This window comes from Panthera tigris, chromosome A1, assembly GCF_018350195.1.
Source record: "Panthera tigris isolate Pti1 chromosome A1, P.tigris_Pti1_mat1.1, whole genome shotgun sequence".
Taxonomy (NCBI): Eukaryota; Metazoa; Chordata; class Mammalia; order Carnivora; family Felidae; genus Panthera; species Panthera tigris.
Window position 1 is genome coordinate 20,212,577 of NC_056660.1, and position 14,922 is coordinate 20,227,498.

The window sequence follows — 14,922 nt, forward strand, 5'->3', positions numbered from 1 at the left end:
GCCTTTGGGAGATAACTAGATTTACATGAGGTCATGAATTAGTGCCCTTATAGAAAGAGGTATCAGATGGCTAGCTCGCTCGCTGTCAGGAAGCACGGGTGTGTGCTTTCTCTCTCTCTCACACTCCCAGGCCCACATCATGTGAGGACATGATGAGGAACCAGGAAGAGAACTCTTGCTAGAACCTGACCACACTGGCACTTTACTCTTGCACTTCTGGCTTCCAGAATTGTGAGTCAGTAAGTTTCTGTTAAGCCACCAGCTCACAGTATGTTGTTACAGTAGCCCAAGCAGACTGGGTTAGGAGCTCAAGTAAGCTTTACGTCTCCGGAAAGAAACACTTCCTATGTCTGATATCACACTCAGGCCATTTTGTACTTGTGTGAACGCGAACACCGTTTGGGGTGGTAGTACCTTTAGTAGAGAGATGCCTTCCCATACCTGCCCTCAGGCGCTCATAGTTCCAAACCAACCAATATATTTGGAGGCAGCAATGATTTTATAGACTTTTAGAGATTTTATAGTGTGTGGGGCTTTCTACCCAAAGCCAAAGTCTATCACTGAGATTTCTCTCTTTAGCTTCTTGTTGCTTATTTCCATAACATCTCTTGGCCTATACCTGAAGGGGTATATACATATGGTGAATGCGTTTTTCAAATAAAAACTTAGGATGCAAAATCAAATGAACATGTGCCTAAGTGTTGGAATCTGGATAGTTCTGAGAAACACGGGCTGTATGGTTTCTCTCTACACACACACACACACACACACACACACACACACACACACAAATACATACATACACATAACATTCCATGAGCCAGAGAGGGAACATGGCCCTGCCGGTGGTGGGGAAGTCTACAGGAAGGACATTTAACTGTTTAACAAAATACACTGGTCAGTTGAGACAAACTCTTCCCTTAGACAAAGAAAAAAGCATGCTAGTTACCACTAGTCCATGCTTTGCTTTCTGAGTGAGCTCCAGAATGCAATTTCCCTACCTTTAAGCAATTGTTGGGCCTTCTCCAGACCATTCTGCCACTGCATAGCTCTGTGCTTTCCATTAGCATAATTCAGGATGGGACCAGATGGCAGGTTAAGCATTGCATAAGGCATTGTTCTGTACATGAATAAGTGCCTACTTAGTGTGTAAGTGGGTTATTAGTGATCTGAAGTGACAAAATGCAAAACAACACACAACAGCCATTTGGCACAGCTGTGTCGGTCTAGACTTTGCTTGCTAAGAAACCAATAGTAAAATGTGTTTCAACAGTTAGCTATCAGCAAATGCCAACAAGCCTTCTCTGCACTCACTTCCTTTAAAAGAAGAGTAACACCATAAAATTTACAAAGTCCCCAAATCAGGCATTATAACATTTGATCTTTCCCACAACCCCTGGAGGTGGGACAAGTAACCGAGGAAAGTGACTAACTGAAAAAGAAGGCCTGAACTCTGGCGTCCTGGCTCCGAGCCCCGTGCTGAAGCACACGGGCTAGAGGAGCAGCTGACTGGTGGGCACCAGGTCTGTAGCAAGGACTTTGGGGTCGGACGGACCTGGGTAGAACCCCTGGCCGTACCGTCCCCAGTAACGTAACGTAGGGCAAATCCCCCATCGGTGATTAGCCACGATGCCTACGGCCCCTACCTCAGAGGGCCATCCTAAAGATGAAGCACAATCATGTGAGCAAAGTGCCTGACACAGCTTCATTGGATACTCAATGGAGCAGACGCCTCTCCTTGTCCCCCTCCCCGAGCCCGACCCAGTGGAGTCCTGGTTAGACCAACTTCTCTGTTCCAAAGTTTGCCAGGAAGCAGGCAACTTGTTACCTACAAGGCTTATGTGAGACTGCTTCATCACCGCAGAGGACCTCCCGCCTGAGCTGGTGTGGTCCACAGCCAAGCTGCCTTTTCTCTATGCCCTGGTAAACTTATTGCTACCTCTGGACCCCAACCCTCCGAGCTTAGAGTCTGTTTCCTCCTTGCAACCTGTGGGTAGCTGTTTCCTGCTTTTCTTCAACTCCTTTCTCCTACTCAACAAGATTTCTCCCACCCATTATCTCATGCCTGGCTTAGGTGATATTATTTGAGGAGAGTATGCTAGATGAAGGGCTCCTTCCAGACATCTGAAGATTTATTCTTCTGGATACATAAGCCTTGGGGGAAAAACTGCCCATTTTCGATGGGAAATTTTGTAAAACATACCGCGTATACTTGCCTGTCTTGTGGAAGAACACGTGTTTTCTCTGGGTGCCTCAGGTGGGTCCCTTAGAGGAATAGCTCTTGTTGCCTGTATCTGGGTGATGGGAGGTGGGTCCCTATAAGGGTGGACCCCATGCCCAGAAGGCCCAGAATAGGCAGCTGTGTCTCTGGCTTCCCTCTGCCTGTGAGCCCCCACTCGGGGTTTAGAGGGTATCCTGTCCCCTGGACAGCCCACCTCTTCTCTTTCCAGTCCCTTGAGCTGTCACCAGGAAGAAGTAAACATTTCCTGGTGCTGCTGAAGACCCAGGCTTGTTAAGTCAGAACATTTGAGTTTATATCATTCCAATTGAAAAGCTTCTTAAAAGACTCCATACTTCTAGGAAGGCAAGCATTTAGAAAATGGACATTTCCCGACAGCTGTTTTTCTTCCAGCAAAGATGTCTTCCATTAAAAGAACCCCCCAAACAACCCTTTTAATAGAATGTTTCGCACACACACACACACACACGCAGAGAGAATTGTACATTCAAGCGCTTGTATCCTTTACCCAGCTTCAATAATTATGAATATTTCACCAATCCTGTCTCATTTCTCTGGTCCCTCCACCCTTTTTCTGGTTTTGTTTTTGCTGGAATGTCTTAAAGCAAATCTCAGGTTTCCCATAATTTTACCCATAAATATTTCAGTATGAGTCTCTAACAAGATAAAGACATTTTAAAACATAATCATAATGCCTTGATTATACCTAACAAAATTCATAATATTACAGAGGCCCAGAATCCAGCTGTATCTCAGCTGGCCATGGATAAATGCGGTCTTTGTGGTCTTTCTGTATTAGATTTACTAAGGTCTTTTCAGGACAATCAGCAAAAACTTCTGCTTTGACATAACTTCGAACTCACAGGAGGTTTGCAAGAATAGCACAAGGAATTCCTATATACTTTTCATCTATATTGCCCAAATGTTAACATTTTACTATATTGGCTCTATCCTCCTCTCTGGATCTATGTATTTTTTTCCCTGAATCATTAGTATGTTACAGATATGATGTCTCGGTATCCCTAAAAAATTCTCTTACATAACTACAGTGCAACTATCAAACTCAGGAAATGAACATTTGTGTAGGGCTATTATCTAATCTGCAGACCTTATTGAGATTTTTCCAGTTGTCCCCATGACATCCTTCAGAACAAAAGAAAACCTTGGATCATCTCAGCTGTCACATCTCTTTCAACTTCTGACATCTGGAATAGTCCCTGAGTCTCTCTTTGTGTCCTTTAACGTTCGTGTCTTTGGCACGTTCTGGTCAGCTATCTTGTAGAAGGCCCCTCAATTCCAGATTATCTGACAGTTCCTCCAGATTCAATTCAGGTTATGCTTTCTTGGCAGGAAGACCACAGAAGTGATATTTTGTCCTTCCCAGTTCATTAGAGCAGGGGGTATACGATGTCCATTTGTCCCATTGTCCCATTACGGGTACTAACTTTGATTGCTTAAGGTGGGATCTGCCAGGTTTCTCTACTGAAAGTTCCTATCTTTCCCTTTTAAATTCAGTAGCTTGGGAGAGGATACATCGAGACTATGAAAATATCTTGTTTCTCAAACCCCTCCCTCCCCAATTTTAGTACTCATTGGTGATTTTTGCCTGAAACCATAATTATGGTGACCAAATGGTACATCATTTTTTATGTTTATTAGTTGGATTTATACTATAAAGAAGAATTTCTCCCTCTTTCCCATTTATTTGTAGCAGTGTGAACTCTGGATTCTTATTTTTTAAAAAGGTTGTAGACCTTTGCTTTCATTATTTTTTTGATGCTCAAATTCTCCAAGATTTATCCCGTGGGAGCCCTTCCACTTTAGGCACATCATCATTCTTTGATTACTTCTTTTTTTTTGATGTTTGTTTATTTTTGAGAGAGAGAGCGAGCAAGCGAGCACAAGCGGGGGAGGGGCAGAGAGAAGGAGACAGACTCTGAAGCAGGCTCCAGGCTCTGAGCGGTCAGCACAGAGCCCCATGTGGGGCTCAAACTCATGAACCGTGATTTCATGACTTGAGCCGAAGTTGGACACCCAGCCAACTGAGCCACCCAGGTCCCCTTTACTTATTAACTTTCTGGCATGACTAGATGTTATAGGCTCACCTTATCCTTTCCGTGTTCCAGACCTGAAATCTGCCATTTCTGCAAGGAGATCTGAACACTCACTCTCTCTCTCTCTCTCTCTCTCTCTCTCTCTCACACACACACACACACACACACACAAACACACACACACCCATCCATCCAACCAACTAAAACCATGACGAGTCCTGTGGTCTTATTATGGTAGATTTGCTAATTTACTCCCACAGACTTCACTGTTCTTCCCCTTTCCATAATTGTAACTTCCTTCTCACACAGTGAGGAACCTGTTCCCCATTATTCATAGTATATTTATTTATAGGATGAATCCTCAAATGTTCAGGAAGTTATTTCAGAATTGCTCACCACCATCTTGGGAAGGAAACGTAGTAACTACAGTCAATTTTTGGTTTTGTTTTTGTCTTTAGCCCGAAGACAAAGCAGTCTGAATCCTATGTTCAAATGTCACTGGGTTAATTTTTTTTCCTGGGTAATTCGATCATTCAAAACTATTCTGTTCAAATACTTTTCTGTTCATCTGTTTCTGTTTGTATTCTATCTCAGGGTTTTCCCAATCTTTATTGACTGTATTTATCTTCTTTATTTTCACTGTACGAGTCATTAACATGATTCCCCAAACCAAAACGTTCAAATAGTTATGCTCAGAACGTGTCAGACCCCCAGCCCCCACAATTTTTTTTAGCCTTTCTACCTCATTCCCACCAATGCCCTGTAGGTAAGTCATCTCAATAGTCCCTGGTGTTTAATTTTGCACAAATAAGCAGATAGACGCATATTTCCTTATTTCCCCAGATTTGTTACACAAAAGATAAAATACTAAGCATACTACAGATTCTCCTTTGCACTATCAAAAAACACGGGGCACCTGGGTGGCTCAGTCAGTTAAGCATCTGACTTTGGCTCAGGTCATGATCTCACGGTTTGTGAGTTCGAGCTCCGTGTTGGGCTCTGTGCCAACAGCTCAGAGCCTGGAGCCTGCTTCAGATTCTGTGTCTCCCTCTCTCTCTGCCCCTCCCATGCCCATGCTCTGTCTTTATCTCTCAAAAATAAATAAACATTAAAAAAATATGGGGGCACTTGGAGGTTCAGTCAGTTAAGCATCTGGCTCTTGATTTCAGCTCAGGCCATAATCTCCAGGTTCCTGAGATCAAGCCTGCGTCAGGCTCTGCACTGACAGTGTGGAGCCTGCTTGGGATTCGCTCTCTCCCTCTCTCTCTCCTCCTCCCCTGCTCATGCTCACGTGCACTCTTAAAAAATATGTTAAGGCACCTATGGCTTGTTCAGTTTTCACATTTTCTTGCCATTTCCTATCTGTCCCTGACTCCCTATGACTTAAGAGAACTCACGCAATCCTAAATTCACAGAGATGAAACTGTGTAACAACATAACACAGGAGTTGGTTTTTTAGTGACCTTTGTCCTCTGCTAGACAAACATTCTCAGTCAAGAATCTGAGAAGAAGCCCCAAACCCAGCACGGATGGAAAATGCCACAACCAAACCCGAGATCCGTGTTTAAGCAACAGTCTCCGAGCCAGCCGTCCTTTCCTATTAACAGAGCTGGGCGCCCAGAAACAAAATAACAGGGTCTGGAACGGGCATCTTCGTGGAGTTTTGTAGGTTTAAAGACCTGAAAGAAAAGTCAAGCAGATGCTCTTTCTACACAAGCCTGCCACCGTCACTTTACTATACCTTGCTTGCTGACAGCCCAGTCCTCCTGAGCGTGGTTCCCCGGAAGAAGGAGGCCTCTGGGACGTGTGCTTTCTTGGCCGGTAACAGGATGCACCTGCTTAGAGCTCCAGGCTGGGGGACGCGCAGCACAGCTGTTTTTTCTCAGCCTGAACAAGCTAGATTTAGCAGGAAAGGAGTGGGGGAGGGAGGGAAGAGGAAGGAACGATCCCACACCTGTCCGTGTACTTTTCAGGATCTCTCCTCCCAGGGACTCATAGGCAGCGGAAAGGACTTGAGTGGAATTTTTCTCAGTTCCTTGGGGCTTAGAAGGTGGCTCTTGATTGCTGTTATAGACAAGCCTGCCTGCATCCAGTTAGGGATGGACCCACAAGCAGAGAACCCAACAGAGGCAGTTAACGTAAGCCATTACCACCTCTGCCCTGCCATCCCAAGCTTTGTCTAGATTCAAAAGAGCTGGCTAATACATTCTTGGGATGTATGTGTAACTCATCCCTGATAAGACCAGGCCAACTCAGTGGGGACTCTACCCTGTTCAGACTGCAGAACAATTATCTGGCCAATAGTCTAGGTGTGGACATGAGCTATAGGGACGAGCTGCTCAGACCATCTCTGGAAGCAGGTAGAGGCTGGGAAGTACCCAGACCTTCTCTGGTCCCCTGCCACCCGTGTAAGGATTGCTCTTACACACATAGTTCAATTGTGTGTGTTTGAACATTGAGAAAGAAATTGGAAAGCCCCTTGCTGTAAATTGTAGATCCAGCCAGAGGATCACAGGATCCAGCCAAGGATTATGGTGATTGTGAATTCCTCAGGACTCCCATAAACCTGGGCATTCCAGACCTTCTTCCAGCCCCCAAGACCTACCAGTGTCACCATACCACAGGAAATACGAGAGTGTTCTCTCACAGATGTGCCAGGCCACCAGCATCAGTGAACGCCCTGTCTCCTGTGTCAATGATGACAACCCATCAGTAGCCCTCACCCTGCGTGAGACCTCTTATTTCATTGCTGCTCCAGGGGCTATGGGATTTGGTCTGGGAATTACCGAATTTAGACTTAGAAACTCTGCCACTCTGCGTGATTTGGGTGAATTTACAAAGCTGACACCCTCAGAAAGGGGACATGGTAATAAGATCATCTCCCTTACAAGGTTCTGGCAAGCACTGGGCAAAATAATTGGTGATGTTGATTACTGAGCTTTTAATGACTGAGTGCTTCGGGAATTATAAAACATCCTGAAAAAACACTTCCGCCCCTCTAGAAAGCCACCGATCACATGCTGTCTATTGCAACAGTGCAGACAGGGGCAGCAGCTCCAGCTAGAGCTACAAGTCTGCCCCCAGGTATGTATCAAGCACCTGTGCTGTGTATAGCCCAGAAAACGTGTCGTGTGCGGTCATCGCCCGTCAGAGTTATCGCAGAGTTGGGAAGAAAACAAAATGCTGCACTTCGGGAGGGTGCTCAGGGTGATGTGGGATATTCAGAGAAATCTTTATGAAGGATGCGATGTGAAAAGTGCACCCCACAGGGACGCCAGGATGTGGAGAGGGTGAGAGAGAAAGGGGAAGCCACTGCGGGTATTTGGAGATAAGTTTGTCAGTATTGTTCTGTAGTCGCAGTATTAGTTCTTTCTCAGAGATAGCTTTTTATTTTGCTTAAAGCCATAGTATTTGAAGATGTCCAGAGGTGGTAGGGAAGACCGCAGAGGACCATACACTGCCCTGCCCAGGGCGAGCCTCCTTCTGGGTGCCAGACTCAGCCATCATGGGAATACGACAGCTTCCCATCCCCTTCTGGACCGGAGAGGGATTTATGCCACGGGGACCACAGAAAAGATTGGGGTAGGGGTAGGAGGAACTCACATTTAATGAGCACCTTCCAGACGCCGGGGCTGCACTGGGTGCCTCACTGTGGCCCCGAGACAGGGATGTCATTATTGGCATTTTACTGACGGCGAAAGCAAAACCTCAGGGAGATGTTCAGTCGTGTTATCACACAGCCGGGATTTGAACTCTTTGGGAATCACTGAAGACCCCCAGAATGAGAACAAACATTTTGCAGGTGCTTTTATTTTGGGGGTGTGCTTTGGGTTCCGCAGGTGTCTCCATGGAAGCCATTCTGAGACTCTTTGGAGAATATTTCTTTAAATTCTGTAAGATGTCTGGCTACGATAGGATGTTACGGACACTGGGAGGAAACCTCACGGAGTTTATTGAAAACCTAGATGCCCTCCACAGTTACCTCGCACTATCTTATCAGGTAAGGCTATCTGAGTCCAGTCTTGTTGGCTCGGTGACGAAGCAAATGCCAGTGGGAGTTCCGGGCCATCTTCCCACAAGGCCCGAGAGGGGTGCAGCTGGAAGGGACGTGCAGGATCCCTGGTTCGAGGTGTCAGGAGTCCCCTGGGGAAAGGAATGGAAAATGAATACCTGTGGGCCACTTTTATTAACTGGCCGGCAACAACCAATGAGGGACAAGCTGAAGAGGTTGGCTTTGTGACAGAGGATGGTCTATTCTGACAGTCGCTGGTGTGGGCTTGGAATTAGATCTGGAAGACTGATCACAGTGGGGACCAAGACGGGGAAACAATCAGGTTGTAGTGGACTTGCAAAATCTCCCCTCAGGTTTCCCGGCTTTGATGGAGCTGAGAAATAGCTTCGGTAGCCAGATTCATTTATTCACGTATCAGAAGCAAAGATTTGATAGGGCCAAGAGCCAGAGTCGGAAACCATCCAATGCTGATTAACCCGCGGGGTGACCGCCTGAGGTGTTAAGAAACTAATTTCCCTATTGGGATATATCCTTCTGGAATTCATTCCTTGGCTTTCTTGTTTGTAGGCATCGTTGGGGATTTAAACGCCTAGACTTCCTCTTCTTTTTTAGAAAAGAAACAGCCTTATTAGAAAGGCAAACGGGCATTTACGTAGCTTTTAATAATAGTTTATTATCTTATATGAATTATTTGTACTTATTTTTAGGGCCCTTTATAGTTTACCAGGCTCTTTCTCCACTATTTTTATATTTAATGCTCCTAACCACCCTTGAAGGGTTGTCGTGAGGGTAAAATGGGGTTGTGTGTGCTAAAGTGACTCATCAACCATAGTGCACCCTTATACGTGTTCAATGGGAAAACTATTATTTTCTCAATTTTTTCATGGAATATTTCTCCATATTTCAAGGAATAAGAAAAACCTTAACTGACTTCAGACAGGATGAGTAGGTGGGTCTGTCCTGTTGTCAATGAAGGGAGCTACGCAAGGGGGATAGCAAGAGCCCTGGATATGGGGTCAGATGCACCTACCGCGCTGTCTGACCAGCTCTGCAATTTACTAGCTGTGTGATCCTGTACAAGTTATTTGCCCTCTCTGGCCCTTGATTTTTTCACTTTACTCATTTCATAAATATGTATTGAGGCTTTACTCTGTAATAAGCCCTATTTTAGGCATTGGGAAAACACAGAGACAAAGAGGAGTGAATAGGAAAAAAACTCCTATCTCATATATTGTGTGAATTCAAAGAGGTCACATGTGGAAGTCCCCAGCGTCATAATCACTTTACAGAAGGCATTTCATAAATAATAATAACTTCCTTCTTTTCTCTTTTCTCTCTGTTCAATACAGCCAGTTTAAAAATTACAATAATTTATGTGGCAGCTTCCTTTCCAATTTCTTAGCTACAGCACTGCACTTAGACACAAAGAAGTACAGTTAGGCTCCTTCCAGAATCTCCCATAAGATTCCTTAATATGACATCTTTCGTCTGAAAATTTGGCTAATATTTCAAGTCACGGTTCTGGAGAATGTTAATAGTCTCCCATTCGTGTTAATTCATGGATGTGCTCCAGATACTGTAGTTACCATATTACTGCCACTCTTGTGAATAAGTGTGAATGGGACCGAGGGTCTGAAGTCCCCGCCCATTGTTTGCACACAGCTCCACTACCTTTCCTCTGGGGCAATCATCGGTCATTCCTTCCCGTGCCAAAGTCAATGCTAAAGAAGAGAACTTCTCAGTGTGGAAGTGAGGACATTTTGCACATAATGAGGTGAATAAAATATATCAGTGTTATAATATGCAAGCCGTAATAAAATACACGCAATAATAACCTGGTAGCTCCGTAGTGTTTTACGCTGGACGGAACGTTCTGTCTCTTTAAGCAAAAATAAAATAAGGTAATGCTGACTTTTCTCTACGTTTGCCTCTAGTAATTTGCCAGTGCCTTAAGGCATACATTTCTGGTTGTAGCTGTGCCTTTAATCTTTTCTTTTTTTTTTAAGCTAACTTTCATTGGGTGCTAATTGTGAAGCAGGTGTGGGGCTAAGTAATTTATAAACATTGAATTGTCCTCCTTACACCAAGATTAGGTACTCTGATTTTTTTCTCATAATACAGATGAGCAAACAGGTCCAGAAGGGTCAAACATTTGCCCCAAGTTGCTGGGTTGTGGTGGCCTAGCCAGGACATGACCCCACGTGTCTGTTTCCAAAGACCATGCTCTGGTCTGTTTCCCATTATTTTCCCTTTTCCCTGATTCTCTACTTTTGCAAGACACTATTTTAACTAAGAAATAGAAGTACAATCTTACTATTTAGAGAGTCAGATACACTTACCAGAAGAATTAAAAGCACAAATTTTGGGAAGTGCCTCTGGGAAGCAGCCTCGGCTGGGGGCGACGAGTGAGGGGAGACAAGGTAGCAAGAACATACGAATTTTCATTTTAGCCCCTTCTGGACTCTGGTTATTTTTTTCACGGTGGAGAGTTTGGATGGAAGTTTTTGAAATAGGCTTTAATCTCCTGGTTTATTTCATACTTTTTATATGTGCCACCTCAAATCCTCTGAAGATTTAATCAAGATGCAAACACACATACATACAAACATATACTTTCTCTATGTATATGCTTTTGAAAGATAAAATACATTTGTTTTTTAAAAGAAGCTCATTTTAAGTGGAAACCCTCCCACCATAGAAGGAAGCAAAGATCTTGGTAGGAGCCCAGCTCCTTAAACTCTTCCCTCGCTCAGACCACAAGCTGTAAGCCGGGGTACTCAGCTGCCTGCACATCAGGTCGGGGAGAAAGGTGCTTCTCTCGGGGATCCCCCAGGTGAAGTCTCCATCCTTATTTCCTGACGTACATCTACCGTGAGATGGTGCATACTTAAGCATCAACATTTATTCTTAGAGAAAGAGGATCTCTTCTGACATATCTTGATTTTCCAAATGAGCGACTTTAGACCGCAGACGGCATCCTACTTCCAGGATGAGAAAGCAACGCCTCTCCAAATTGCTCTGAGCGCCTGATCTTTCTGAGGGTGAAGATGCCCGTGGTCCCTGGGTCACAGGCCGAGCAGGGCCGCTGGCCCCGCCCTGGAGTGTGGGCAGAAGCAACACGCGTGGTGAAGGCTCACTGGGGTCCAAACATTGTTCCTCCCTTCCTTTACCCTTGACTCCACTGAGCCTGTTTCTTCTCTTTAAAAGGGAGATAATACTTGCCATCTAGGGTGGGTTAGGGAATTAGAGATAATATCAAATTCCTGACATAGGGTGCCCAAAACCATAGTGGATTTTATGTGATTGGGGGTATAGTTCTGTGTGCTGTAATGGGTAAGCACTGTTGTTTCACAAAGCCTCAAGAGCATAATTTAAACAACCTGGTTCACTGAGAGAAAACACTTCGTGTCTTTTGGTTAGGAGATGAACGCACCATCGTTCCGCGTGGAGAGAGAGGCAGACGGGAGAATGCTTCTCCATTACTACTCTGATAGGAGCGGTCTGTGCCACATCGTACCAGGTATGGGAATGTCTTAACCAGTCCCACCGCTACGAGGCCTCTGGGGGATGGTCCCCTCACAATTCTCCAGGATGGCTAATAGCCGACCAGCTCTTCCATAATCTGAGTCTTTGCTGTCTTGACCGTTACTTCCAAAGTCTTTGAGCCTTTAAAATAAGTTCCCAAAGTGCCAAAAGGAGGAATAATTTCCATTTTTATTTTAACATTTTAAACTAGGTATTTACATAGTTATGATAATTCTGCATATATTATTTTGTATCAACCTTTCTTGTCTATTCAGCATTATGGAGAAAGCATCCTTCCATGTTTTTACATGGTCTTTAAAAGTCATTTTCAAAGGCCGAACGGTATTTCATAGGGTAACTGACCAGGCCCCACTGTTGAATTTGTAGTTGGTGCTACTCTTTTGCTATTGTAACCAGTGCTGTGGTGAACATCTTCATGCGTGCTTTTCCCATGTTTATATTATAACCCAGGGATAGATTTCTGGAGAACCTCTTTTTAAAACATGATCCTTAATGCTTTTACAACTAAACATTGTTTACATTATTTCTAGAGTGTGTTTGTTTAGTGAGTGAAATGCCTTCCTGAAATAAACAAATGAATAGATGCTGAGCTAGAAATTAGAGTGGCAGGGATATATTTGGTATCCAGACATGTACAACTTAAACCTCTACCTGTAAGTTATTTTATTTTTGAATTTTATTAATCTACCGTATGCTGCCTGTCTTGATGCAAGGCCTGGACTTAGTGAACCCTGGAATGTTCATCTGAAGTTGTATAACTTGATTATTTTATGACTTTGGCTGACATAACTGCCTCTTGCCATCCCTCATCAGTAGGTGTCCTTCTGCTGCAGGTATCATTGAGGCTGTGGCCAAAGACTTCTTTGACATTGATGTGACCATGGATATCCTCAGCATGAATAAGGAAGAGGAGAGGACAGGAAAGAAAGAGCATGTTGTGTTTCTGGTTGTACAGAAGTCTCACAGCCAGATGGGAAGGGCAAAGCCAAACAGGTTAAAAGGCAATCAGGATATCCAGAGGGACCAAGAGGTATTGGGTTTGCTATGTCTTCAGAAAGCACAGATCCTCCTAGTGGATCTACCGGTCTTGGAACAATCTGTGCAAAGAACAGAACCAAATGGACCTTCTCATAGTGGATTTAAGGCAGATATTCTCGATCTCCACTATTGGCATTTGGGACCAGATCATTCTTTGTTATGACGGCCTGTCCTGTGTGTGTTTAGCAGCATTGCTAGTCTACCCACTAGATGCAAATAGCACCCCCGCTCCCCGCTCCTCAGTTGTGGCAATCAAAAATGTCTCCAGGCATCACCATGTATCCCCAAGGCAGGGGTGGGGGACAAAAATCATTCCTCGTTGAGAACGTCTGGGTTAAGAAAACTTGGATAAATATTGGGAAGTATTCTGGGATGAAACTTAGCCTGGAACATTTTCACCTCTGAAAACACCAATATAAAGGCCGGAAATTTGGATTTGGTGGCTTATTTTGCAATCCTTCCAAAATAAATTGACCTTTTGAAGTCCTTAGTGCCCACTTCCGTAGCTGGGGCCAGTTAGGAGTCTGGAGTCAATGTGCCATCCTGGGATTGGCTGCCTCAGTTGCAACTTGTGGAGTGAACGTTATCTATTTAGGTACTACATTATTAGGTACACAGCTCTCTGTGTCCGCACAGCTTATACAAATATCCAGATAATGTTGTGGTTCCTGGAGCCCACGGTGTTGATATCTTAGAGCATTCAAAGCCCACCTCAGAGCCTGTTTGCTACAGAATCTACAACCACAAGAAGACAAGATGGTCAGGTGTCATTTTTCTGCCAGCCCTGTCTTGAGATTTGCAAAAAAAAAGTTCTTGCTGCCTTTGGCAGAGAAACAACATGAGGATTAATTAGATAAAAATCTTGGGGATAACAATGTCTTGCTAACAATGACCTTGCAAGGCCTTGCTGTTCCTCTGGTCCCAGTTACAGCAGAAGGGGCTTGTGTGTCTCCAGTTACACGACCAGTCACATGATCAGACACGTGTGCTTCTCTCCCTGCCACCTGTAGGCCCTGGAGGCAGCTTTCCTTAGGATGAAGGAGAAATATTTGAGTGTCTCTGTTTGCCCTGTGAAGAAATCCCACTGGGAAGTTGTGAGAAGTATAGTCATGTTCGGAAAAGGTGAGTCGGCCGTTCTCCTGACCTTGGCTCTCAGAGCAGAATCATTGCTTGGTGCACACAACTGGGCAAAGTCGTCTATGATGATGACGTCACTGATTTCTGCAGAGCTTGGATTTGGCGGGCATGGTCTTACGCATTCAAACATCAGACTCTAACTTGTCTTCCTTTGCCCCTTTTATTTGCGCTGGGTGGCACAGACACACAGTCTCCCCAGTAGTCAGGGAAAGCCACCGGAGAGAGGAGGGGAATCTGTCCCAATTGGTCACTGTGTTGAAAGGAAGGAGGAATGACTACTGACATATTCTCAAGAACAGTGAATTTTCTACAGCTTCTCAGGCCTTCTGGACTGGGATGCATTTCAGGCCAGGAAGCCTGTGGTTAATAACCACAGTATCCAGTAGTGCAAAGGACACTGGATTAGGAGCCAAGAAAGCAGATCTCTGGCTCTGTCCCTCAGGAGCTGAATGACCTTGAACAAGGTCCCCCATCTTCCATGTGAAAAATGAAGGCATCAGGCTTTCAAGGCGCCCTTGTTGACACTGAGCCCGTCTCATGATCAGCACCTAATGGCTGAGCCAGAATGAGAGCCCCGCCCTGTGGGGAGCCGGGGAGCTAGAGCCCTCCCCATCATGCCCTGTGGGTCACGGTGACATGCATCTGGGAGGAGGTCTGCAGGGCTCAAAAGGCTGCATTTTGAGTCCCTCAAGCCATGGCAAGCGAGTCAAACACGCAATTGACATCCTTTGTCTGGGAGATTTTCATATCAAAAAGGCTCCATTTCGAATCTCTACCCCCTGCCAAATAGGGCTGTTGGTTAAATTTTCATGTGCCACCCAAAACTGTCAGTCTAAAAAGCTCCATGGCAAATGTCCCTGACGCTGGGCCGGGCACACACGCTCTGCTCCGCCAGC

General features: G+C 44.9%; 1 protein-coding gene across 1 annotated transcript in view; it reads left to right on the top strand.

Moving 5' to 3' along the window:
• The window catches only part of LOC102970885 (guanylate cyclase soluble subunit beta-2-like), a 59,803-nt gene that overhangs the window by 27,040 nt on the left and 17,841 nt on the right, over positions 1 to 14,922 (top strand). Inside the window, exons 5-8 of the mRNA XM_042998326.1 lie at positions 8,133 to 8,293; positions 11,726 to 11,825; positions 12,685 to 12,834; positions 13,898 to 14,011. Coding sequence (XP_042854260.1) covers positions 8,133 to 8,293; positions 11,726 to 11,825; positions 12,685 to 12,834; positions 13,898 to 14,011 — 525 coding nt within the window. The remainder of the gene's footprint in view (positions 1 to 8,132; positions 8,294 to 11,725; positions 11,826 to 12,684; positions 12,835 to 13,897; positions 14,012 to 14,922) is intronic.